At 43.7% G+C, this 27611-nt stretch overlaps 3 protein-coding genes across 3 annotated transcripts; all 3 read left to right on the top strand.

Moving 5' to 3' along the window:
• Positions 1 to 810: 810 nt before the first annotated feature.
• LOC311115793 (protein NLRC3) lies at positions 811 to 5807 on the top strand. The gene is made up of 4 exons (XM_084190925.1): positions 811 to 914; positions 2524 to 2750; positions 3420 to 3710; positions 4169 to 5807. The coding sequence occupies exons 3-4, from the start codon at positions 3446 to 3448 to the stop codon at positions 5554 to 5556; spliced, it is 1653 nt and encodes a 550-aa protein (XP_084047051.1). The 5' UTR covers positions 811 to 914; positions 2524 to 2750; positions 3420 to 3445; the 3' UTR covers positions 5557 to 5807.
• Positions 4560 to 9545, top strand: LOC311115792 (ribonuclease inhibitor-like). Its single transcript, XM_084190924.1, has 8 exons — positions 4560 to 6084; positions 6194 to 6448; positions 6631 to 6804; positions 7096 to 7263; positions 7406 to 7576; positions 7751 to 7924; positions 8081 to 8127; positions 8251 to 9545. Exons 1-8 carry the CDS (start codon positions 5963 to 5965, stop codon positions 8802 to 8804), a joined length of 1665 nt encoding a protein of 554 aa, XP_084047050.1. The 5' UTR covers positions 4560 to 5962; the 3' UTR covers positions 8805 to 9545.
• Positions 9546 to 16352: 6807 nt separating this feature from the next.
• On the top strand, positions 16353 to 20603 carry LOC311115775 (ribonuclease inhibitor-like). The gene is made up of 7 exons (XM_084190915.1): positions 16353 to 17416; positions 17749 to 17922; positions 18003 to 18164; positions 18355 to 18519; positions 18601 to 18774; positions 18888 to 18934; positions 19085 to 20603. The coding sequence occupies exons 1-7, from the start codon at positions 17217 to 17219 to the stop codon at positions 19513 to 19515; spliced, it is 1353 nt and encodes a 450-aa protein (XP_084047041.1). The 5' UTR covers positions 16353 to 17216; the 3' UTR covers positions 19516 to 20603.
• Positions 20604 to 27611: the final 7008 nt, after the last annotated feature.

Here is a 27611-nt window from a genome sequence, read left to right as displayed (position 1 = left end):
GCTCGTCAAACATCTCATTCCAAAATCATGGGCATTAATATGGAATTGGTCCCCATTTGCAGCTATAACAGCCTCCACTCTTCTGGGAAGGCTTTCCACTAGATGTTGGAACATTGCTGCTGGGACTTGCTTCCATTCAGCCACAAGAGCATTAGTGAGATCGGGCGCTGATGTTGGGCGATTAGGCCTGTCTCGCAGTCGGCGTTCCAATTCATCCCAAAGGTGTTCGAAGGGGGTTGAGTTCAGGGCTCTGTGCAGGCCAGTCAAGTTCATCCACACCGATCTCTAAACACCATTTCTGTATGGACCTCGCTTTGTTCACGGGGGCATTGTCATGCTGAAACAGGAAAGGGCCTTCCCCAAACTGTTGCCACAAAGTTGGAAGCACAGAATGGTCTAGAATGTCATTGTATGCTATAGCGTTAAGATTTCCCTTCACTGGAACTAAGGAGCCTGAACCATGAAAAACAGCCCCAGACCATTATTCCTCCTCCACCACCACCACCCAAAAATATATTTCCCAAATTAACATCAAGGAGTCAAATCCCAAAGATTATACCTGGCAAATGTTAATCCCTTAATTTAAACATGACCTAGGCCCTAGACAGACAGAGAGAGAGATAGATGGACAGACAGAGAGAGAGAGAGAGACAGACAGACAGATGGACAGACAGAGACAAACAGCTTCAGACAGACACACACACACACACACACACACACACACACACACACACAGCTTTGTAATACAAGCTAAGACACGCCTCTCTGCCTATTTGTTTGAATTTATTTCTATCCAATCACCAAGCCTGTTAGAACAGAACCGTTGCCAAAGGTTATGAAACTTTGCGGTTAACAGGAAGGAGCCTACCCTACAACGCCCAGAGTAGACAGAACAACAAGACAACTTACATGCGGTACGTGTCGTCTTTTTAGGGATTCAAAGCTCTATATAACCGTTATATAGATATGTGTTACATCCTACCCAGTGTTGTACATTTGTCTTTTACCTTTTCTGTTTATGTGTTGAGTTTCAAAGAACTGTCTGCTTTGATACACGGTGTATCGCTCTTATCGTGGTCAGGTCGTTATTGTTAAAGAAAATGTGTAAACTGGGTAGTTCGAGCCCTGAATGCTGATTGGCTGAAAGCCATGGTATATGAGACCGTATACCACGGGTATGACAAAACACTTATTTTTACTGTTCTAATTATGTTGGTAACCATTTTACAATAGCAATAAGGCACCTCTGGGGTTTGTGGTATATCGGCCATATACCACACCCCCTTGGACCTTATTGCTTAAGTATACTCAATGACGTACCTGGTTAAATAAGAGCAAATAAAATACATTTACTACGGCATCGTTCTGTAAATCAACTAGTATCCTATGTATCCTACATGTATTCTACATGTTTTTTAAAAATATTTATATTTTTACGTCATTTAGCAGACACTCTTATCCAGAGCGACTTACAGTTAGTGCATACATTATTATTTTTTATTTATTTTCATACTGGCCCCCCGTGGGAATCGAACACACAACACTGGCGTTGCAAACGCCATGCTCTACCAACTGAGCTACCTCCCTGCCGGCCATTCCCTCCCCTACCCTGGACGACGCTGGGCCAATTGTGCGCCGCCCCATTGGTCTCCCGGTTGCGGCCGGCTACAGCAGAGCCTGGATTCGAACCAGGATCTCTAGTGGATCAGCCTTAGACCACTGCGCCACTCGGGAGAAGCGCATGGCCTTATATATTGAATATCCCAATGATGAAGAGAGAGAGAAAGAAAAACAGACAGACTGATGGACAGAGAGAGACAGACTAACAGACAGACTGACTGACAGATAGACAGACTGACAGACAACAGACAGACTGACAGACAGACTAACAGACTGACAGACAGAAAAATCTACTTCATTAATTAATTCATGCTTTAAATACAAAGTATATAAAACAGACAGACAGACTGATAGACTGACTGACAGAAAAATCAACATGTTTTTACAAATATTTATATATTTTATTTTTGAATATCCCTACTATGAAGAGAGAGAGAAAGAAACACATACAGACAGATGGATGGACAGAGAGACAGACCGACAGACAGACTGATAGAAAAATCAACTTTATTAATACATTTGTGCTTTAAATACAAAGTATATAAAACAGACAGACAGACACAGTTTTGTATTATAAACTAAGACACGCCTCTCTGACTATTCCTTTGAATTAATTTATATCCAGTCACCAAACCCTGTCAGTACAGAGATGATGAACCTTTGCGGTTAACTGCAAAGTTCAGGAAGTTAACATTGCCAATTTAGCGACTTTGTCGCTATATTTAGCGAGTATTCAGAGCAGAAGATGTTCACCACTCCGCGTCCAGACTGCAAATGAATCGCGCATGCGAGAAGCCGCCGCTGGCTGATCCCGCCCTTATTTTTTTGTGGTCCATTTAGATTGTTAATGTAGATTGTATACAAAAAAAATCTCTCTCACGAAGTTATTCCTCTCTCCTACAGCGTCCATCACAATTACAAGCGCATGACCAATGATGCAAATTGAGTGTTGACGTAATTTAGCGACTTCTAGTGAGTTTTAGGACAGCCAATAGCTACTTTACTTACTGAGGAGTTGGCAACACTGAGGAAGTATCCTCCTCTACAACGCCCAGAACATGAAACAGACCAAAGAAAGTAGGAGGAAGAAAGCACCATTGTAGACGGCACAACAAGACAACTTACATGCGGTAAGTGTCGTCTTTTTAGGGATTCAAAGCTCTATATAACCGTTATATAGATATGTTTTACATCCTACCGAGTGTTGTGCATTAGTTTTTTTCGTTTTCTGTTTATGTGTTGAGTTTTAAAGAATTGTCTGCTTTGCTGCACGGTGTCTCGCTCTTATCGTGGTCAGGTTGTTATTGTTAAAGAAAATGTATACTCAATGGCGTACCTGGTTAAATAAAATAAATATACTAGGGAATCTTTCTGTAAGTCAACTATGTATCCTTTGTGATGACCATTCTAGCCTTCTGTGGTTATGGCATAGGACTACAATACTGATACCGAATTGAGACTGTACTGAGGGCAAAAGGGGGTACAACTCAATATTAGGAAGGTGTTCTGAGGGCAAAAGGGGTGCAACTCAATATTAGGAAGGTGTTCTGGGGGCAAAAGGGGGTGCAACTCAATATTAGGAAGGTGTTCTGAGGGCAAAAGGGGGTGCAACTCAATATCAGGAAGGTGTTCTGAGGGCAAAAGGGGTGCAACTCAATATTAGGAAGGTGTTCTGACGGCAAAAGGGGGTGTAACTCAATATTAGGAAGGTGTTCTGAGGGCAAAAGGGGGTGCAACTCAATGTAAGGAAAGTGTTCAGTGTATATTGTCTGTTCTCTCTTTGCTTCTGGCTCTCTCAGGGGGAGGAGACTGACTGTCTGATATCATGGATCAGACTCCTCAGTCCCTCGTTCCAGCCCAGGACTCTGGTCCGCTGTCCTCCATGACGGCTCAACCTGCCCATCCACAGTCCTCCATTACGGCTCAGCCTGCCCCACCACAGTCCTCCATTACGGCTCAGCCTGCCCCACCACAGTCCTCCATTACAGCTCAGGGTGGTTCTGTTGTTGTTGCACCCCAACTTGTTGGCTGCAATCTCGGAGGTTCAGTTTATGAAAACATCAGTGTTACTATGCCTTCACATGGTGCTGGTAAGACAATTCTTTATTGTTATTTTTGTTATAATAGAAAATAATGCAAAAAAACAAAACAAATTATTACAGAAATGTTGATTAGTTAATATGCAGTGTCCCTGTCAAATAATACTATACAATTAAGCATATATTTTTTGTTTTGATAGGGTACGACAGTTGAACTAAGCTCATGAGGTATTTGTAAGTTGTATTCTTCAAGAATCAAATGGGTACACAGTATATAATTAATTTTAAAGTAAAAAAATGGATGTACCAGTTGTAGATTAACACACACACACAGACTCATAAAAGTCTGAAAAAAAAAAATATGGCACGCCCATGCAGGAAATCGGACTTTGAAACCAGTAACTGAAAGTATTGTGTTCGTTACGGTACTGAATACTGCAGATAAAAAAACAGAAGTAAAGATATATTTTATGCATCCCACAACACTATCAATGTTCTTTCCTCATTAGATGAAGATCTGCAAAAAGTCAAGGGCAAACACAAGTCCAACATGAAGAAGAAGTTTGGGAGCATCTTTGAGAGGCTTGGAAAACGGGGAAACCCAACATTGCTGGACAATATTTACACCGAGCTCTACATCACAACTGGGGAGAGTGAAGGGGTTAATAAAGAGCATGAGGTATGGCAGATTGAAGATACGGCTCGGACCAAAGCATTTCAAGACCATGCAATCAACTGCAATGACATCTTTAAATCTTTAGACCCTAAGACAGAGGAACATAATGACAAATCCCAATCCAAACAAGCGGTACCCGTCAGAACTGTGCTGACAAAGGGAATCGCTGGCATTGGAAAAACGGTCTCAGTGCAGAAGTTCATCCTTGACTGGGCAGAAGGAATAGCCAATCGGGATGTAGATTTTGTCTTCTCACTTCCATTCAGGGACTTGAATTTCATCAAAGATGACTACAATCTCTTGGAGCTCCTGAGTGACTTCCACCCTGAACTAACAGATATCAAGGATGCAAAGAAGGTGGTCGACTGCAAAGTCGTGTTCATCTTGGATGGTCTGGATGAAAGCCAACTTCCACTGGATTTCCATAACAACAAGAGGTTGTCTAATGTAACCAAGACAACATCAGTGGATGTGCTGCTGACAAACCTCATCAAGGGGAATCTGATTCCTTCTGCTCTCCTCTGGATAACCTCCCGACCAGCAGCAGTTGATAAGATACCCTCCGACTGTTTTGACCGTGTAACAGAAGTTCGGGGATTCAACGACCCACAGAAAGAAGAATACTTCAAGAAGAGATTCAGTGATGATGAGAACCTGTCCAGCAAAATCATCTCACACATAAAGACATCGAGGAGTCTCTTCATCATGTGCCACATTCCAGTCTTCTGTTGGATTACTGCCATGGTTCTTGGGAAAATGTTGAGTGAAAATGACCATGGAAAAGTCCCTAAAACTCTGACTGAGATGTACATTCGTTTCCTTCTCACTCTGACAAGCATGAAGAACAAGAAATATAATGGGAAAAACGAACCAGATCCTCGTATTCTGTCAGAGTCTGACGTACAGATAATTCTGAAGCTTGGAAAACTAGCCTTCCAAAACTTGGAAAAGAGCAATCTGGTGTTTTCTGAAGACGATCTGAGAGGGTGTGGCATTGATGTCAAAGAAGGCTTCTTGCTCTCAGGGATGTGCACAGAGCTCTTCAGAGAGGAGGACCCAATGTTTAGAGCAAACAAGTACAGCTTTGTGCATCTCAGCATTCAGGAGTTCTTCGCTGCACTCTATGTTGCCTACCTCTTTGTCAGTGAAAATGTCAACCCCGTTTGCATCAAGAGAGAACAGGCTACCAAGATCGAATTACGGGTATTTTGGAGAAGGTGATGACTAAGATTACAGGCCACAACCCAGAGGTTCTCAGCAGCAGCAGAAAACACTGCATGACTTGCAGAGGAGTGCGGTGGATGAAGCTTTGAAGAGCAAGACCGGTCATCTAGACCTCTTCCTCCGCTTCCTTCTGGGCATCTCACTGGAGTCCAATCAGATCCTCTTGAAATGCCTACAGCTCCAGACATAGGGAGACAAAGAGAGTATCCAGAATACCATCCAATACATCAAAGACAAGCTCTCAGACGAAAAACAAAGACAATATCCCTCCCCAGAGAGGTGCATCAATCTCTTCCACTGTTTGATTGAGTTGAACGATACATCATTTGTAAATGAAATTCAAAGGTTCTTGACATCCAAAAACCCTGCTGAGAAGAAGCTGACGCCTGCACAGTGCTCGGCGATGGCATACGTACTCTTGATGTCAGAGGAAGTGTTGGACAAACTGGACGTGAGAGAGTACAACACGTCAGATGAGGGTCGTAAGAGGCTGGTCCCTGCTGTTCGATGCTGCCGAAAGGCTATGTGAGTTGAAGTGTTGATATGTACAGTATGTCACTGTATGTCTTATAGCCATTTTAATCAGTCCTATACTACATCCACATCTCCCATAATAAACGTCTCTCCTCTGTAGACTAGCGGACTGCCGCCTTACAACGAGTTGCTGTGAAACGGTGGCATCTGCACTACAGCTGCCCGACTCCCAGCTGAGAGATCTGGACCTCAGCGGCAACGCCCTGTTGGACCTGAAGTCCCTCTCTGTTGGACTGAGGAGTCCCAACTGCCGACTGGAGTCACTTAACCTTAGCCATATCAACATGGGAAGATCGGGACCAGAGCTTCTAAAGGCTGTGCTGATGGGTGCTCACAGCCAGCCACTTGTGTTGAGGTGAGTGCTATGCCTGGAACAACACACAGCAGAACACTTTTCAACAGTCAGTAACCTTCCAAAATCTACTCTGGCAAAGAAAACAAGCAATAAATATAATGATAAACAACTTTAAATGACGGTGGTATGCATGTTGGCAAGTTTGAACAATTCAATCATTTTTTTGGGGTTGTTTCACACAGACTCACCAGTTGTGATCTCAAAGATGACGTTTGTGAAACCGTTGCCTCGGCTCTCCAGGCAGCTGGCTCATGTCTGACAGAGCTGGATCTCAGCTACAACAAACTGACAGACACAGGGGTGAAGCAGATCTCCAGTGGTCTTATGAGTCCACACTGTAACCTGAAGATACTGAGGTGAGTAATGAACATGTTTAAAGGGGAAGGTCAGGATCAATAGAAGGGAAATGCCTGCAATTTTCAAAATTGTCAAATCAACTCCATATGTGGTTTGACATTAGGTGATTTGTTCATTTATGTAAAAACATTGCACACATGCCCCTATCACTTACCATTGATTGTTAGCTAGCTTCTTAGTCCAGGATTTGGCTTAATGTGTCTTGAAACTGGCCCTATAGGTTAATGTATTCTTGATTAATGACAGCTCCCCTTTACATTTAGTTAATACATTTTTTTCATGTTGGACAGACTGACTGGTTGTGGGGTTACAGAGGAGTCCTGTGGAAGTTTGTCCTCTGCTATAGCAGTCTCTCAGCTCGAGGAACTACGTCTGGGCTGCAACAAACTGGGCGACTCTGGAGTAAAGCTGCTGTCTGCTGGACTGATGGATCCACACTGTCAGATACAGACTCTGGGGTGAGAAATAAACCGTTATGTTTAATCTTCCACATGTTACAGTAGAAGAAACCTTTTATTACCGCATTGTTAAAACTATACCGTAACAATGGAAACACCAAGAGAACGTAGCGTTAAATTCTCTCCCTTTTTCCCTCCCAAGGCTAAGGGAGTGTAATCTCTCCAGACGTTCCTGTGTCTCCCTGGCTCCTGTCCTGTGGTCATACTCAGTACTGAGAGAGCTGGACCTGAGAGACAACAGCCTGTGGTACTCTGGAATGAGGCTCCTCTCTGCTGGACTGAGGAACCCCAACTGTGCCTTACAGACTCTTAGGTAGATTACACATTTGATATTGTGAAAGCATACTGTAAACTTCAGAAAACAGTCAAATAGGAATGATTGAACTAGTGAACTGCACTGCACTTAAATGGAATTTAAACGTTTTAACTTAAAAAATATATACTCTAGCAGTTGTTCATTGTTTTATGCTGTCTCTTCTCTCTGTAGGCTTTCTGGTTGTCTAGTCACAGAGAAAGGCTGTACGTTTCTTGCCTCTGCTCTGGAGTCAAATCCCTCCCACCTGAAAGAACTGGACCTGAGCTTCAATCACCCAGGAGACTCCGGAGTGAAGCTGCTCTCTGCTAGACTGGAGGATCCACACTGTAGACTGGAGAAACTCAGGTAAAAGGAAATGTAGTTGATTTGACTTTTGCTTCTGTTAACACCTCATTGCTCAATGGGCTTTCAAGACTCTAGTTTATATAGTGAAATCATCAAGGTAATCTCCACTGTAATCAGGTTCAATAGGCCCTACATGACTCTTTCTTTGTCCCACAGTTTGGACCATGGTGGAGAGTCCAGAATCAAACCAGGCCTGAGGAAATGTGAGTCATCAAACTACATTTAGGAAAAGAAAGCTGGCTTTTTAAGCACCTAAACTTTTATAAGCAAATTGTGAAAATAACATAAAACACATGTTTCTGTTTTTCTGCCTTGTCTTGCTACAGATGCCTGCCAGCTCAAGCTGAACGATATGTCAGCAGATAGTGACCTGACTCTGTCCGAGGACAACACGAGGGTGGTGAGGAGAACACAGGTTAACCGATATCCTTATTTGGATTTCTCTGATTCAGATGACTCAGATCGGACAAAAAAGTTGGATAAGTGGGCCAAAGTACGCTGCAGGGAGCCCCTGTCTGATGGTCGTTTCTACTGGCAGGTTGAATGGACTGGCTGGGTTGACATTGGGGTGACAAATACATCCAGATCGGTTACTGAGAAGAAGAGGTCTTGGGGGCTTTTCTGCTGCAATGAACAGTACACATTTATTCATAATATCAGGATCTCAGTTGTGCCAGTACCCAGGCCGGACACAAAGTGTATAGGAGTGTATCTGGACTTTCCGGCCGGCGCTCTGTCCTTTTACAGCGTCTCCTCTGGTACACTGACCCACCTGTACACATTCCACACCACGTTCACTGAGCCCCTTTACCCTAGTTCAAAATCATGTGTGATGAGAGGGAGATATTTGGCTCAGTTAAAATCCAAACTCTGTGAATGAAAGCAGCCATCACCAGAGTAACTGACAGACACATTTTTAATTTAATTTTATTTCTGTAAATAGATTTAGTCTGTTTTTTGGGGGGAGATTTTAATTGAACTTTATTGATATCCAGGTGGGAAATCGAAATGGTATAGTCACACATGTCTCTGTCTGATATCAAGTGATGAAGATGACATCCACCTGTCTCATCAAACACATCATCACTCAGTGATGACATAAACCTGTCTCATCACAAATACACCTTCACTCAGAGAGATGACATCCACCTGTCTCATCACAAATACACCTTCACTCAGAGAGATGACATTTACATTTTAGTCATTTAGCAGACGCTCTTATCCAGAGCGACTTACAGTTAGCACATACATTATTTTATCGAACCCACAACCCTGGCGTTGCAAACGCCATGCTCTACCAACTGAGCTACATCCCCTGCCGGCCATTCCCTCCCCTACCCTGGACGACGCTGGGCCAATTGTGCGCCGCCCCATGGGTCTCCCGGTTGCGGCCGGCTACGACAGAGCCTGGATTCGAACCAGGATCTCTAGTGGCACACTAGACCACTGCGCCACTCGGCAGGTGACATCCACCTGTCTCATCACAAATACACCTTCACTCAGAGAGATGACATCCACCTGTCTCATCACAAATACACCTTCACTTAGAGAGAGGACAATGATGTTTTGATTAGAAAATGTTAGGTAATAAACGTAATAAATATTTACCATTCACACATCATTCAGCTTTGGGTGGAAATGGTCTTTGGAAGTTGTTTGTTTATATTTTTATTATTGTATTATTGTTGTTGTTATAGTTATGTTTGATTATTAATATGTTTTTAATGATTAATTTGTGTAAAAGGGGGGGGGGGGGTGATACTACAGAGTGATAGAGGAAAGAGAGAGAGCAAGGGAGGGAGGAGGGGGAGAAAGGGAGAGTGATAGAGGAAAGAGCGTGGGAGGGGGAGAAAGGGAGAGTGAAAGAGGGAGGAGGGGGAGAAAGGGAGAGTGATAGAGGGAAGAGCATGGGAGGGAGGAGGGGGAGAAAGGGAGAGTGATAGAGGGAAGAGCATGGGAGGGAGGAGGGGGAGAAAGGGAGAGTGATAGAGGGAAGAGCGTGGGAGGGAGGAGGGGGGAGAAAGGGAGAGTGATAGAGGGAAGTGGGAGGGAGGAGGGGGGAGAAAGGGAGAGTGATAGAGGGAAGAGCGAGGGAGGGAGGAGGGGGAGAAAGGGAGAGTGATAGAGGGAAGAGGGAGGGAGGAGGGGGAGAAAGGGAGAGTGAGAGAGGAAAGAGTGTGGGAGGGAGGAGGGGGAGAAAGGGAGAGTGATAGAGGGAAGAGCATGGGAGGGAGGAGGGGGAGAAAGGGAGAGTGATAGAGGGAAGAGCATGGGAGGGAGGAGGGGGAGAAAGGGAGAGTGATAGAGGGAAGAGCGTGGGAGGGAGGAGGGGGGAGAAAGGGAGAGTGATAGAGGGAAGAGCGTGGGAGGGAGGAGGGGGAGAAAGGGAGAGTGATAGAGGGAAGAGCGTGGGAGGGAGGAGGGGGAGAAAGGGAGAGTGATAGAGGAAAGAGCGAGGGAGGAGGGGGAGAAAGGGAGAGTGATAGAGGGAAGAGCGTGGGAGGGAGGAGGGGGAGAAAGGGAGAGTGATAGAGGGAAGAGCGAGGGAGGGAGGAGGGGGAGAAAGGGAGAGTGATAGAGGAAAGAGCGTGGGAGGGAGGAGGGGGAGAAAGGGAGAGTGATAGAGGGAAGAGCGAGGGAGGGGGGAGAAAGGGAGAGTGATAGAGGGAAGAGCGTGGGAGGGAGGAGGGGGAGAAAGGGAGAGTGATAGAGGAAAGAGCGAGGGAGGAGGAGGAGAAAGGGAGAGTGATAGAGGGAAGTGCGTGGGAGGGAGGAGGGGGAGAAAGGGAGAGTGATAGAGGGAAAAGCGAGGGAGGGAGGAGGGGGAGAAAGGGAGAGTGATAGAGGAAAGAGCGTGGGAGGGAGGAGGGGGAGAAAGGGAGAGTGATAGAGGGAAGAGAGAGGGAGGGAGGAGGGGGAGAAAGGGAGAGTGATAGAGGGAAGAGCGAGGGAGGGAGGAGGGGGAGAAAGGGAGAGTGATAGAGGAAAGAGCGTGGGAGGGGGAGAAAGGGAGAGTGATAGAGGGAAGAGCGTGGGAGGGAGGAGGGGGAGAAAGGGAGAGTGATAGAGGGAAGAGCGAGGGAGGGAGGAGGGGAGAAAGGGAGAGTGATAGAGGGAAGAGCGAGGGAGGAGGGGTGGATGATACTTTAGAGCAGGGGTGGGCAAACTTTGTCTCAGATAAAAATAAAAGTTGTTCGATTTGTCTCATCAAAATCAATTTGAGGGACGGAAAAAAGGGCATTTATTTGAAAATATAAAATATATATAATATATATATAAAATATAAAGCTCCGTTATACTTTCTATCTAGCATCTAGTTGAAGACGTTCAAGAATGGCCTGGAGTGTTTTCCTCCTCCTCTTCCTACCCTATCCTCCTCTTCCTCCCCTATCCTCCTCCTCCTATTCCCCTATCCTCCTCCTCCCCTATCCTCCTCCTCCTCTTTCCTCCTCCCCTTCCCTCCTCTTCCTCCCCTATCCTCCTCCTCCCCTATCCTCCTCCTCCTCTGTCCTCCTCCCCTTCCCTCCTCCTCCTCCTCCTCCCCTATCCTCCTCCTCCTCCCCTATCCTCCTCTGGTTTATGTGAATGTGTGTGGGTTTTGTGTGAGTGTCAGTGTAGTGTGTGAGTGAGTGTGTATATAGTCTGCATACACAGTATAGTCCAGTCAGTGTGTATATAGTGTGTATATATAGTCAAGTGTGTGTATATATAGTCTAGTGAGTGTATATATAGTCTAGTGAGTGTGTATATAGTGGGTATATATAGTCAAGTGTGTGTGTATATAGTGTGCATATAGTCAAGTGAGTGTGTATATAGTGTGTATATAGTCTAGTCAGTGTGTATATAGTGTGTATATATAGTCTAGTGAGTATGTATATAACAAAGTACAGTGGGGGAAAAAAGTGTTTAGTCAGCCACCAATTGTGCAAGTTCTCCCACTTAAAAAGATGAGAGAGGCCTGTAATTTTCATCATAGGTACACGTCAACTATGACAGACAAATTGAGGAAAAAAAATCCAGAAAATCCCATTGTAGGATTTTTAATGAATTTATTTGCAAATTATGGTGGAAAATAAGTATTTGGTCACCTACAAACAAGCAAGATTTCTGGCTCTCACAGACCTGTAACTTCTTCTTTCAGAGGATCCTCTGTCCTCCACTCGTTACCTGTATTAATGGCACCTGTTTGAACTTGTTATCAGAAAAAAATACACCTGTCCACAACCTCAAACAGTCACACTCCAAACTTCACAATGGCCAAGACCAAAGAGCTGTCAAAGGACACCAAAAACAAAATTGTAGACCTGCACCAGGCTGGGAAGACTGAATCTGCAATAGGTAAGCAGCTTGGTTTGAAGAAATCAACTGTGGGAGCAATTATTAGGAAATGGAAGACATACAAGACCACTGATAATCTCCCTCGATCTGGGGCTCCACGCAAGATCTCACCCCGTGGGGTCAAAATGATCACAAGAACGGTGAGCAAAAATCCCAGAACCACACGGGGGGACCTAGTGAATGACCTGCAGAGAGCTGGGACCAAAGTAACAAAGCCAACCATCAGTAACACACTACGCCGCCAGGGACTCAAATCCTGCAGTGCGAGACGTGTCCCCCTGCTTAAGCCAGTACATGTCCAGGCCCGTCTGAAGTGCATTTGGATGATCCAGAAGAGGATTGGGAGAATGTCATATGGTCAGATGAAACCAAAATATAACTTTTTGGTAAAAACTCAACTCGTCATGTTTGGAGGACAAAGAATGCTGAGTTGCATCCAAAGAACACCATACCTACTGTGAAGCATGGGGGTGGAAACATCATGCTTTGGGGCTGTTTTTCTGCAAAGGGACCAGGACGACTGATCCGTGTAAAGGAAAGAATGAATGGGGCCATGTATCGTGAGATTTTGAGTGAAACCCTCCTTCCATCAGCAAGGGCATTGAAGATGAAACGTGGCTGGGTCTTTCAGCATGACAATGATCCCAAACACACCGCCCGGGCAACGAAGGAATGGCTTCGTAAGAAGCATTTCAAGGTCCTGGAGTGGCCTAGCCAGTCTCCAGATCTCAACCCCATAGAAAATCTTTGGAGGGAGTTGAAAGTCTGTGTTGCCCAGCGACAGCCCCAAAACATCACTGCTCTAGAGGAGATCTGCATGGAGGAATGGGACAAAATACCAGCAACAGTGTGTGAAAACCTTGTGAAGACTTACAGAAAACGTTTGACCTGTGTCATTGCCAACAAAGGGTATATAACAAAGTATTGAGAAACTTTTGTTATTGACCAAATACTTATTTTCCACCATCATATGCCAATAAATTCATAAAAAATCCTACAATGTGAGTTTCTGGATTTTTTTTCCTCATTTTGTCTGTCATAGTTGACGTGTACCTATGATGAAAATTACAGGCCTCTCTCATCTTTTTAAGTGGGAGAACTTGCACAATTGGTGGCTGACTAAATACTTTTTTTCCCCACTGTATTGAGAAACGTTTGTTATTGACCAAATACTTATTTTCCACCATAATTTGCAAAAAAATTCATAAAAAATCCTACAATGTGATTTTCTGGAGAAAAAAATTCTCAATTTGTCTGTCATAGTTGACGTGTACCTATGATGAAAATTACAGGCCTCTCTCATCTTTTTAAGTGGGAGAACTTGCACAATTGGTGGCTGACTAAATACTTTTTGCCCCCACTGTATATAGTGTGTATATATAGTCTAGTGAGTGTGTATATAGTGTGTATATAGTGTGTATATATAGTATGTATATATAGTCAAGTGTGTGTATATATAGTCTAGTGAGTGTGTATATAGTGTGTATATATAGTCTAATGAGAGTGTATGTAGTGTGTATATATAGTGAGTGTGCATAGAGTCAATGCAAGATAGGGTCAGTGGGTAACCATTTAATTAACTATTTAGCAGTCTTCTGGCTATTTAGCAGTCTTCTGGCTTGGGGGTAGAAGCTGTCGGACAGGCTCATAGAGCCGATGCTCCGCTACAGTTTGCCGGACGGTAGCAGAGTGAACAGTCTATGGCTTGTATATTGACTGGTGTTGCTAAGCCTTCAGTAACTCCAAATTAATTATTAACCTTAAAAGGGGGTGCCAAGGCTATATTATCGCATTTGACCTTTGATATTGCGACACTACAATTTATGAGTTGGCATTGGCAGGTGTTGCAAGAAAGCATAGACATTAAAACCTGCCTACAAATGAGGTCATGAGGGAAGTGAACATTTAATCAGAGACAAAGAACACTTTCATCAGACAACAAAACTTAGGCTGAGTGTGGTGAGTGTCTTTAGATTAAGTCTCTTTTCAATTATATGAGCCTCCGTTAATGTTGTCAACCCAACTCTTCATGTTCTAATGTCGCTGCACTCCAGCTTGTTGGCTGCAATGGTGAGGGATCCAGTTAACATTAATATCACTATGAGTTCACATGGCGCTGGTGAGAAACTTTATTTCTCCGTTTATTATTTTACGACCGAAGATCATAAAGATATTTACGAAGATAATAGAGGGTATTTCTTTTTTTTTTTTATTAAGAGCTTGACTGTTTCCTGTCTCTCTCCAGAGACAAGTCATCCAGCTATTGGTGAGTCACACAGAAATGTGCACATTCTCAAAAATGATTTTCAGTGAACCAAACCTCTGTACTTATTTGAGATGAACAGATACAGCTCTACTAAAATAAGACAGAATGTGAATCCCCATTATAGTTGAATTTTCGTCTGCGTTTTGCGCCATTTAAAACACAGCAGTGACGTAAACTTGATCCTATTTAAAGTGAATATGCAAACATCATGAATTGACCTTGCAAATCTTCTCATTATTAGGCTATTTAGCACCGTCTACATTGGGTGTAGGTTAAGTACTGTACCAAACAACCCATGATGAGTCAACCTGCATGAAGAACACATGGTTTCGTTTAGGCAATTTCATTCCTTTGACATTTGGCAATGTGAACACAACCAGACCAAATGGAAAAAAAATACAATGTAACAAATAATCAAACTCTGATTAGAACTATAGAAAACTAACTTTGTGTGAAAAGTGACATATTACAGACACTAGAACGGCAAACTGGGACTAACAAACTACTCAATATCTCTCCTGTTCTCCTGATTAGAAGTAGGCCTGAGAGGAGTGAAAAACAACCTCAAGTCCAACATGAGGAAGAAGTCTGGGAACATCTTTGAGGGCATTGCAAAACGTGGAGATCCAACGTTGCTCAACAAGATCTACCCAGAGCTCTACATCACAGAGAGTGAAGGGGAGAACAGAGAGCACGAGGTTTTGAAGATGGACGATACGGCTCGGACCAAAGCATTTCAAGACCATGCAATCAACTGCAATGACGTCTTCAAATCCATATTCCAACAAGAGGCATCCGTCAGAACTCTGCTGACGAAGGGTATCGCTGGCATCGGAAAATCAGTCTCGGTGCAGAAGTTCATCCTTGACTGGGCAGAAGGACGAGCCAATCAGGATGTAGATTTCGTCTTCACCCTTCCATTCAGGGATTTGAATCGAAACAAAGACGACCAGTACAGTCTGTTGGAGCTGCTGAGTGACTTCCACCCTGAACTTTCAGATATGGAAGACACAAAGAAGGTGGTCGACTGCAAAGTCGTGTTCATCTTGGATGGTCTGGATGAAAGCCAACTTCCACTGGATTTCCATAACAACAAGAGGTTGTCTAATGTAACCAAGACAACATCAGTGGACGTGCTGCTGACAAACCTCATCAAGGGGAATCTGCTTCCTTCTGCTCTCCTCTGGATAACCTCCCGACCAGCAGCAGTTGATAAGATACCCTCCGACTGTTTTGACCGTGTAACAGAAGTTCGGGGATTCAACGACCCACTGAAAGAAGAATACTTCAAGAAGAGATTCAGTGATGATGAGAACCTGTCCAGCAAAATCATCTCACACATAAAGACATCGAGGAGTCTCTTCATCATGTGCCACATTCCGGTCTTCTGTTGGATTACTGCCATGGTTCTTGGGAACATGTTGAGAGGATCCTGTTCTGAAGAAGTCCCTAAAACTCTGACTGAGATGTACATTTGTTTCCTACTCACTCTGACAAACCTGGAGAACAAGAAGCATGGGAAAAATGAAACAGACCTTCGGAAACTGTCAGAGTCTGACGTATAGATCATTTTGAAACTTGGAAAACTAGCCTCCCATAACCTGTTAAAGAGCAATCTGGTGTTTTCTGAAGAAGATTTGAGAGAGTGTGATATTGATATCAATGAAGCCTTTTTGGGCTCAGGGATGTGCACAGAGATCTTCAGAGAGGAGGACCCAATGTTTAGAGTGAAGTTGTATAGCTTTGTGCATCTCAGCATTCAGGAGTTCTTCGCAGCACTCTATGTTTCCCATTGTCATGCCAATGGTTTGCCATGTATTTCACCATGGGTTTCACTATATTTCGGAAAGCTGGATACATTGCATGACTTACACAGGTGTGCAGTGGATAAAGCGTTCCACAACAAGAACGGCCACCTGGACCTCTTCCTCCGCTTCCTTCTGGGCATCTCACTGGAGTCCAATCAGATCCTCTTGAAATGCCTACAGCTCCAGACAGAGGGAGACAAAGAGAGTATCCAGAATACCATCCAATACATCAAGGTCAAGTTATCGACTGAATGGTTTGTTTCCTCAGAGAGGTGTATCAATCTCCTCTACTGTTTGATTGAGCTGAAGGACAACTCCCTGGTGAATGAAATTCTAAAGTTCCTGACCTCCCAAAGTCTCTCCAAGATTGAGCTGACACCTGCTCAGTGCTCGGCGCTGGCGTACATGCTGTTGATGTCAGAGGAGGTGCTGGATGAATTTGACACGAGAAAATACAACACGTCAAGTCAGGGCCGTAGCAGACTCCTCCCAATAGTTAGATACTGCAGGAAGGCTATGTAAGTTCAGATGATAGTGAATTTACATTTACGTCATTTAGCAGACGCTCTTATCCAGAGTGACTTACAGGAGCAATTAGGGTTAAGTGCCTTGCTTAAGGGTACAGATAGATTTTTTACCTAGTCGGCTCGGGGAATAGAACCAGCGACCTTTCGGTTACTGGCACAACGCTCTTACCCACTAAGCTACCTGCCTCCATTTACTTTCCTAAGATTGGTAGATTCCCGTAGTCACTTACGACTATTAGTATAATTTACACTTTTTTTTATGTCCTTTATAAGCCCTTTGTTTTCCCCTCTTAAGGCTAGTGGCCTGCTATTTCACAGACGACTGCGCTGAAATTTTGGCATCAGCTATCCAAATGCCTGGCTCACACCTGAGAGAACTCAGCATAATCTACAGCCAGCTGGAGAACCAGAAGCCCTTCATAGACGCGCTGGCAAGTCCCAACAACAGACTAGAGTCACTAGACATCAGTCATATCCAAGGGTTTTCAACAACTGAGCTGGAGGTGCTAACTGCTGCACTGAATCAATCTTACAGTCAGCTGCACACACTAAGGTGAGCAATTATTAGTAAACAAAACAAAAAAAAGAGCAAACCAAGAAAAAGCTTCTTAGTAAAGTGGAAGAAAAATAGAAACGGAAGCCGTTTGTGACATGAATGGATGGATCTACAGCTTCTTCTTCTGCTGGCAACTAGCAATGCAACAACGGCACCTAAGGGATGTTAGGGGACGGAACAGGGGAAGTCAGCCAAGTGTTTAGCTGTTTGAAGTCAATTTAAAAGACTCTTCTGTAAACTTGTTTACTACGATTACACTCCGTAAGAGAGACTAAAGCATGTAAGTCCACAAAGTGTAGAAGGATGATCCACTTTGTTGTAATCCATAGGTTTCCTGGGTGTTGGCTCGACGAGAGCTGCGGTGAAATTGTGGCTTCAGCTCTGGCGTCAGAGAACAGCCATCTGAGAGAGCTGGACCTCAGCGACAACAAACTGACAGACACCGGGGTGGAGGGGATCTCCACTGGGCTTATGAGTCCACACTGTGAACTGAAGATACTGAGGTGCGATATTTACGACAACAAGTGTTTCGAATCGTGTCAATCCATACAGCCCCTTTTAATTCCATATTCTCTCACGCCAGACTTGTCCGTTGTGAGGTCACTTCCTGTGGAAGTTTGTCCCCTGCTCTAGCAGCCTCCCAGTTGGAGGAACTGCATCTGAGCTGCAACACCCTGGGCGACATGGGACTGAAGCTGCTCTCTGCTGGACTGGAGGATCCACACTGTCAGATACAGAAACAAGGGTGAGAAATGATGATGCTGTAAAAAATATAAAAAAATAAAAAGTAAAGTGTGGTATACATACATACAGTTTTATTTAACATTCTATATTTCTGTGCACAGGTATTTGGATAAAACCAAATTCAAATTTCAATCTCTCTCTCTCTCTCTCTCTCTCTGTTTCTCCTGCTATCTCTCTCATTCATCTCTTAGACTGAGGCAGTGTAATCTATCAGAGTTATCCTGTGAGTCCTCTGTCCTGTGTTCAAACTCAACCCTGATAGAGCTGGACCTGAGAGACAACGACTTGGGGGATTCAGGAGTGGAGCGACTCTCTGCTGCACTGGGGGACCCTCGCTGTGCCTTGCAGGTTTTGGGGTGAGAGGCTCACATATTGATGTAAGCAAACCCTTTTGAATTGAGTATGGCACCCTAACTCATTCCAACTGTTCTCTGCAGGCTGTCTGGTTGTCTGGTCACAGAGGAAGGCTGTGCTTCTCTGGATTCAGCTCTGAGGTCAAACCCCTCCCACCTGAGAGAACTGGACCTGAGCTACAATCACCCAGGAGACTCTGGAGTGAAGCTGCTCTCTGCTAGACTGGAGGATCCACACTGTAGACTGGATAAACTCAAGTTAGTGTAATATGTTATGTGTACACTATTTAGTTACTTTAATATTCCTTTAATATTCCTCTGCATATTATGATTATTTCTTGACATGAACTATTTCTATTAAAACAATACAGTGTGGACTTGTGTGGAGAGTGCAGGATCAAACCAGGCCTGAGGAAATGTGAGTCTGACTGATGTGTAATATGATATACAGGGTTTCTTCAGTTTGACATTTCCTTTAAAACAATGAGAAAGTACCGTCAGCTAAACAGAAAAACATTTAACTTTCTTATTTCCCTGGCTCCTCATTGTGCATGTGTGTTTTCTACAGATTCCAGTGAGCTCACCCTGGACCCAGATTCTGCACACATTGACCTGAGGCTGTCTGAGGATAGGAGGACAGTGTTGTGGAGAGAGGACAATGCTAACAGTCAAAGTAGTGCTAGCATAGGAAACGAAGCTAACAATGCTAACAGTGGGGATGGTGCTAGCATAGGAAACGAAGCTAACAATGCTAACAGTGGGGACGGTGTTAGCATAGGAAACGAAGCTACCAGAGGGGAAGAATCAAATAAATGGATTGATCCATCAATTTGTACAAGATCCCTGTCTGTGCATTGTACCAAGGGTTTATCTACTGGACGTTTCTACTGGCAGGTGGAGGCCACAGGATGGTTTGATATTGGGGTTATTATCAACGAAAACAATAGTATCTACAATATGTATGACCTCGTGGTAATATGTATGACCTTTATGGTATAATGATGTCATGCCATAGTGTTGTGAGGACAGAGGAAGAGTTAAGAAATGAGAGGTTTGGGGCCATAAAGTCTTCATTCCATTATGTCAAGGTAGATTAGTGATGTTTAGGATAGCATGAGTGATGTTTAGTATACTGACTTGGGGTAAAAAGTGATGAACATCAAAGACAGGGAGTGCCCATGGAGACTTGCCAAATGTATGTGAAAGGAATGAGAACCAAAAGGCTATATAAGATATAGGGTCTTCTTTGTCTAGTTAGTTCAACTGACGAAGGGCAAAGCCATGTCCGTTTGTTAGATGAACCCACAAGCTCGTGATTCTATAAATACTTGGTATGAAATCTCCACAGAATGTCTAAGAATATCCTTGCATCCTTGTTTCTTTGATACCTGAGAAACTCAACATAACAGCCTGGAATAGTATAAAAGTAATCCTTCTACCCCCCCCCCCCCACCCACCCCATAAAAATAAAAATAAAAAGTGGTTGTCCCACTTGCTATCCCAAGTTGAATGCACCAATTTGTAAATCGCTCTGGATAAGAGTGTCTGCTAAATGACGTAGATGTAAATGTAAATGTTGCCTGTAGTTTTATAATTTATTTTAAAATAGCTGTATGGGATTTTTAAAGTACTACGTGGCCCTGCACCTGAATACATGTCTGACATGCTTTTAAGATACTGTATGTGCCCGGTCGGTCACTCAGATCCTCTTTTAGTTGTTCCAAAGGTGAGAACCAAAATGTTTGGTGAGGCTGCCTTCAGCCACTATGGTCCTGGCCTTTGGAACAGCCTGCCGGAGGATCTGAGGGCCTCAGAAACTGTAGACAGTTTGAAGAGCTCAAGACATACCTTTTTAGCCATGCTTCTGCTTAGTCATACTATCTATTGTATATATCTTATTTATTTTCATTTATTTTAATGCATTAGTCTCTCATGTCCACTGTTATTGTTTTACTATTTTAATTTGTCTCATTTATAAAACCTATTTGTGTCTTTCTAACCTTTTATTTTATTTGCTAAGCACTTTGAAATGCATAATCTGTAAGAAATGTGCTCTGAAAATAAAGTTTGATTTTGTTTTGATCAGGAACATATCCCACAGTAGAGCCATTCAACCACAAACTTACATTAATATGCAAAGTGTCTCAAATGATTTCGTACATATTTACTAGTGTGTAATGCAGTAATACTGTGATTAATAAGTACTTCTCAAACAGCTTAATAGTCTGGATAATTAATTAATAAAAATGTTATTTCAAGCATTATGAATTTCAAGTTATATGAAAAACACTAATGAAACCAGTTTTTTTGTTGGGGTTCAGATCCCCTTTATTTTTATTATTAAAACTAGGCAGTTCAAAGGAAAGGTGGAGATGGTGGAGAAATTCAGATGCAGAGTGTGGCCCAGAGTTGTGTGTGTGTGTGTTTGTGCTTGAGTCACTCCTCTTTGGGGAGGCTGATGGTGCATGTGAAGAACTTCAACACACGTCGGAAGAATCGCAGAACGCCATTTTTCTTCCGCTTCTTTGTTTCGCTGGACACCTTTGCCACTGAGTTCAACGCCTCGGTCACTCCGCTGCTCACCTCAGGACAGCTCTCAGTAGATAGCTGCATCACCTTGCTGAGGCCATTTCCAGTGTTCAGAAGGTTTTCAGCAGCCGCTGTCTTCTTTTTGTCACTGGACACCTCTTCCACTGCGTTTGGTGCCTCAGGCACCTCACTGAACACCTCAGGACTTCCCCTGCACACCTCAGGACCTCCATTGAACACTTCAGGCACTCCACTGCACATGTCAGGCACTCCACTGCATACCTCGGGACCTCCACTGAACACCTCAGGCACTCCGATGCACACCTCAGGTCTGCTGCACACCTCAGGACGGTTCTCAGTGGATAGCTGCACCACCTTGCTTAGGCCATTTCCCGTTTTCAGATGGTTTCCAGTAGACTCTGTCTTCTTTGTGTCACTGCACACCTCTTCCACTGCATTTGAGGCCTCAGGACCTCTGCTGCACACCTCAGGAAGGCTCTCGGTGGATCCGAAATAGGACTAAACAGACAATGCAGCGTAATGAAAGAGCAAGAACAACACATCTGTCGTTTTTCAAAAAACATACCACAGACATCCAAAGTCTAAGATTATAGTAGCTAATTTATAATATTGTCCAGATTGAGACAACCCTGATACACCCAACTTTCAAAGATGCTAGACCTTTCATTTACAAAACAGGCTTCTTGTTCATTACCTTTGGGAGTTTTGCAATCATATTAGTGAAGTCTTGGTGCAGCTGATCTTCCCAGCCCTCCTTCAGCCACCCTTTGGGGTTCACAACATTGCTAAGGACATTTTCAGTGTCCAGAAGGTTTTCAGCAGCCGCTGTCTTCTTTTTGTCACTGGACACCTCTTCCACTGCGTTTGGTGCCTCAGGCACCTCACTGAACACCTCAGGACTTCCCCTGCACACCTCAGGACCTCCATTGAACACTTCAGGCACTCCACTGCACATGTCAGGCACTCCACTGCATACCTCGGGACCTCCACTGAACACCTCAGTCACTCTGATGCACACCTCAGGACTGCTGCACACCTCAGGACGGCTCTCATTGGATAGCTGCACCACCTTTCTCAGGCCATTTCCAGTGTTCCGAAGGGCTCCAGTAGCCTCTGTCTTCTTTGTGTCACTTGACACCTCTCCCACTGCATTTGACACCTCAGGCACTCCACTGCACACCTCAGGACCTGTGCTGCACACCTGTGAACTTATGCTGCACACCTCAGGACCTCTGCACCTCACCTCAGGACCTCCGCTTCTCACCTCAGGACCTCTGCTGCACACCTCAGGCACTCTACTACACACCTCAGGACCTCTGCCACACATCTCAGGAAGGCTCTCAGTGGATCCGAAATAGGACTAAATAGACAATGCAGAGCAATGAAAGAGTAAGAACAAAACAATATCTGTCCTTTTTCACAAAACATACCACAGACATCTAAAGTCAAAATGTATAGAAGCTCATTTGTAATATTGTCCAGTTTGAGACAACTCTGATTCACCCAACTTGGAAAGACACTTACGAAACAGGCTTCTTGTTCCTTACCTTTGGTAGTTCTGCAATCATATCATAGAATTTTCGGATTAACTTCAAACGCTCCTCTTTCAGAAGCTGGATGTCTCCGTCGGTAGCAGTTTCCACGATGACATTTGGTATCCTTAATTCATCCTGAACTCTCTGGCCACTGAGCAGGATAACTCTCTCTGTCTCTGTTTCCTGTAATTCCAGGCCCCTCTTTGCATCCCAAGTCTATGTAACAACATAATATGTCATTAAAAGACTGTTGATGTACCAGGTGAGACTGGACACTGGTCCATCATTGAAATGATGGGGAAAATTATGAATTTGAACTGATAGCTATTGTTTTTCTCTGGGTACAAAAATGAGCTTGCTGATATTTGAAGTGCTTTACAGTGGGTGTACTGTTTGCTCTACATAGTCCTCACCAATTCAGCTACAGAGACCTTCCTCCATCTCTTCCATGTCTCTGCCTCACGCCTTCATGTGAATATGGAAATGTATCAGACTGTGTCTGTCTACACTATCTATCAAACTATTGCTATCATCTAATATATTTTGATACATTCAGGTTATTATTTGGCCTTGTGTACTGATGTGATAAACTCAAGTTACCTAAATGAAGTATAAAGTTTCGTACTTCGTATTTAAAAATAGTCTGAGAACACTGCACTTACTCCAGGAAGACTCTTTTCCCTGCCAGGAGCCAGTCCTTCATTGGTCTCAGAGGTAGGTCCAGTGGGAGCCTTCCCTGGGCTTTCAGCATACAGAATTGCCTCTTGAGCATTTTCTGCAATAGAGTCTTCAATTAGTGACTAAACCAGTTAGAATGTGGCAATCAGAGAGTGATATGAATTGGTTCATGGCAAAAACTTACTGCTCCTCCATGGAGAGTGATGAGGCCTTATTGATTATTAATTGTTGTTGGCCAAAACCCTGCAGAAAGAGCGAGGGTTACTGAGCACAGTACCCAACACCATATGTCTACAGCAGTACATCTATCTTTTATTAATTCATGCTGGAAAAAGTTATCTAAATGGGAAGAATATACATTATACCTTACATAGAACAAGACCATGCAATATAAACAATGAAAATGCAGATGAGATTAATGAGATCTTAATTATGATGAGGAAGCAAGTCATCTTAGATTGTCGATAAATTGGTTGTATATCTAATAGATTCGATATGATCCAAGTAACGTTATTTTTCTCAAATGTCGAAAGCGTGCAATATCGGTCATTCTCATTATGGGAAGACCTACTTACCTTACTGAGAACAATAAAAAATATTGATTGACTTGAATGAAGAATGCGCGTTTGCTATAAATATACTGTAGGTTGGTTGTGATTGTGAATAACTTAACCTCTGAGTGATACACACAGAATTAGGAATTAGAATGTATGTTATTGGGCATTGTGACGCGTATAGAATTATAATCTAGATTCGATTTCTATGGTGACGAGTTCCTTACTGCGGACAGAGTGCGTAATTTCTGAGCACATTTATTTGTCCTGTTGTATCATTTGCCCCGGGCAAATCCTATTTCTCCCTAATGAATACACATCCTATAACATTTTTACGCGATGTCACGGGAAAAAAACGTATTTTATGATGGTTTATTGGCATTGAAAGAAAAATACATAAAACATGCAATACAGTATTCAAATGTGTTGGTTAATACATCTCTTCAAAGTTGAAGACAATAGGCAATTTAAAGGTGGCTATATGAAAGAAATTACAGAATCAATCAATACAATTTACACTATGCCTAGATATCAACAAAATAAAATAAAATAAAATTGTATTTGTCACATGCGCGGAATACAACAGGTGTAGACATTACAGTGAAATGCTTACTTACAAGCCCTTAACCAACAACGCAGTTTTAACAAAAAATAAGTGTTAAGTAAAAAATAATAATAAATAAAATAATGAAAGAGCAGCAGTAAAATAACAGGAGCAAGGCTAAATACAGGGGATACCTGTACTGAGTCAATGTGTTGGCACAGGTTAGTCGAGGTAATTGAGGTAATATGTACATTAAAGTGACTATGCATAGATAATAAACAGAGAGTAGCAGCAGCGTAAAAGAGGGGGTCAATGCAAATAGTTCAGGTAGCCATTTGATAAGCTGTTCAGGAGTCTTATGGCTAGGGGTAGAAGCTATTAAGAAGCCTTTTGGACCTAGACTTGGCACTCCGATACCGCTTTCCATGCGGTAGCAGAGAGAGCAGTCTATGACTAGGGTGGCTGAAGTCTTTGACAATTTTTAGGGCCTTCCTCTGACATCGCCTGGTATAAAGGTCCTGGATGGCAGGAAGCTTGGCCCCAGTGATGTACTGGGCCGTACGCACTACCCTCTGTAGAGCCTTGCGGTCGGAGGCCGAGCAGTTGCCATATCAGGCAGTGATGCAACAAGTCAGGATGCTCTCGATGGTGCAGCTGTAGAACAAATCTATTCAGTCTCCTGAGGGGGAATAGGCTTTGTTGTGCCCTCTTCACGACTGTCTTGGTGTGTTTGGACCATGATCGTTTCTTGGTGATGTGGACACTAAGGAACTTGAAGCTCTCAACCTGCTCCACTACAGCCCCGTCGATGAGAATGGGGGCGTGCTCTGTCCTCTTCTTTTTCCTGTAGTCCACAATCATCTCCTTTGTCTTGACCACTTTGTCTTGACCATACGGCCAGGTCTCTGACCTCCTCCCAATAGGCTGTCTCATCGTTGTCGGTGATCAGGCCTACCGCTGTTGTGTCATCTGCAAACTTAATGATGGTGTTGGAGTCATGCCTGGCCATGCAGACATGGGTGAACAGGGAGTACAGGAGGGGACTGTGCACGCACCCCTGAGGGGCCCCCGTGTTGAGGATCAGCATGGCAGATGTGTTGTTACTAGGGGTGTAACGATCCATCTACTACATCGATGTATCGATTTATATTTCTATGATCCAACTACGTCGATCTGTGCTCGGCGAGTTGGCCTTTTGGACAACATATATCGATCTAACATCGTTTTAAAATGTAATAAATCGATTGTATCGATGCTAGGAAATAACCCATTGGATTTAAGCACGTCAGATTTCATATGCAGGGGTGCACATAACTGGTACGCAGGTACGCAAGCGCGACAAAAATCAGGAATGCGTAATGCCACTTGTGTTACTACGCGCCTTTGCGTACTTGACCGATCTTCTCATCTAACCTTACACATGACAGGTTGCTTGTCAACTACTGTCAGGGATGTCCAAAAAGCAACAGACATTAAGCAGCTTCTTTGGCGTTTCGCCACCTACAAAGAAACGCCAACTGGAGCCAGAGCCGAAGAAAATACTTTTTTCGGAAAAGTGGCTCCAAGATGTGCAGTGGCTTGAAGCTAACGATGAGCGCACTGAAATGTGGTGCAAGATTTGCCACTCAAATCCACATCTAGCAGACAAAACAGGTGCATTTTATAAAGGCTCAAAGAATTTCAACCATCCTTTATTTGACAAACATGAAAAGAGCAAGGAGCACACGAATGTAGCGCAAGCCATTGCTAAACAAGCTAGCCGATAATAAATGTCCAGTTGCCCACTTGCCAGATGGCGAGACAAGCTGAATGAAGAACAGCGGCAAGCTCTGTTTAATATTTTTCTCCTCGCCTTCCATAAAGCTAAACACGCACGTCCCACGTCTTCCTATTCTGAGGATGTTCCTTTACTGAAGCGGCTAGAAGTAAATGTCGGAGGTGCATATCATTCACGTGAAGAGGGCACACGGATCATGCAGAGCATCGCTCACACCATCAGCGGGGAGTTACGAGCCAAGTTGCAGTCTGCTGAATTTTTGTGGGCTGCTTTTTGATGGATCTGAGGACATCACAAAAACTGAGCAGGAAATCGTTTACAGTGTGTCTGTGTCCAGCAACGGAGAGTTTACTTCGGACTTTATTGGACTGATTGAATTGGGTGCTGACCGAACCGCACAGGCCATAACAGACGGACTTGTGAGACTTTTCCAGGACACAGGCTTGGATGACTGGACAACAAAGTTGGTCGCTGTGTGCACAGACTGCTGCTGTCAACGTGGGTATCTACAACGGCGTTGTGCCAAAACTCCGGCAACTTGCTGCGGTTGGAGACTCCCTTGTGCACATTCTGTGCACCGCACACACACTGGAGAATTGCGCGAAATCAGCTGATCGCAACGTTCCTTACTGTGAGACATTTAATCGCTCTGTGGTCAAGCTGCTGCAGTTTTATTTACAAAAAGGTGGAGCAAAAAAAACTGCTGCACTGAATAAGCTATGTGAAGAAAATGGGATCTCCTTTGTGAAACTGGGTAAGTTTCATAATATCAGATGGTCTGCATGGAGGCATGAAACACTGTTAAAAATATCAAGACTATTGCCAGCCATTAAAATGCAACTGGTTACGAGTGATAACAGTGACTTGCAGCATATTTGCACAGAGCGTTTTCAGTGCTTTCTGTCAAACATGCTTGACATTTGCAACATTTTGAACACCACATCCATTAGGTTTCAGAAGGAAAAGCTGACCATTGGAGAATGTAAGGATGAACTCATGGTGGCCATTGTACAGTTCACACTTCTGCTTGATGGTGAAAGCCATAGGGCACACACTGTTTCCAATGCTGATGCTGACAGAGACAATACTCAGGGGGTTAATTGAAGAGTTTGAAATCAGATATGACTCCCTCAAGTCATGTGATCATTTCTTAGTATTTGATCCTTCAACATGGCCTCAGGAAATGCAAGACCTCCACAGTTTTGGAAACACAACAGTTTGCAGCATTCTCAAGAAATATGAGGCCACCTTGCAACTTGACAAAGATACCACTGTGACAGAATGGATGCGCTTAAAGCAGGCAGGAAAACGCCTGGGAGCCTCTTCTGTGTATGACTTGGTCCAAATAGTAAGTACAAGTACCCAGATGCTTATTCCAACATCAACAAGGTGGTTAAGCTGTCTCTTACACTGCCTTTAAGCAGTGCAGCTTGTGAGAGGGGATTCTCACATCTCAA

The sequence above is a fragment of the Coregonus lavaretus genome (genome assembly GCF_964263955.1).
Source record: "Coregonus lavaretus genome assembly, contig: HAP1_SCAFFOLD_351, whole genome shotgun sequence".
Classification (NCBI taxonomy): Eukaryota; Metazoa; Chordata; class Actinopteri; order Salmoniformes; family Salmonidae; genus Coregonus; species Coregonus lavaretus.
Note: the sequence above shows the minus strand (reverse complement) of the source record. Positions and strands in the feature narration are given on the sequence as shown.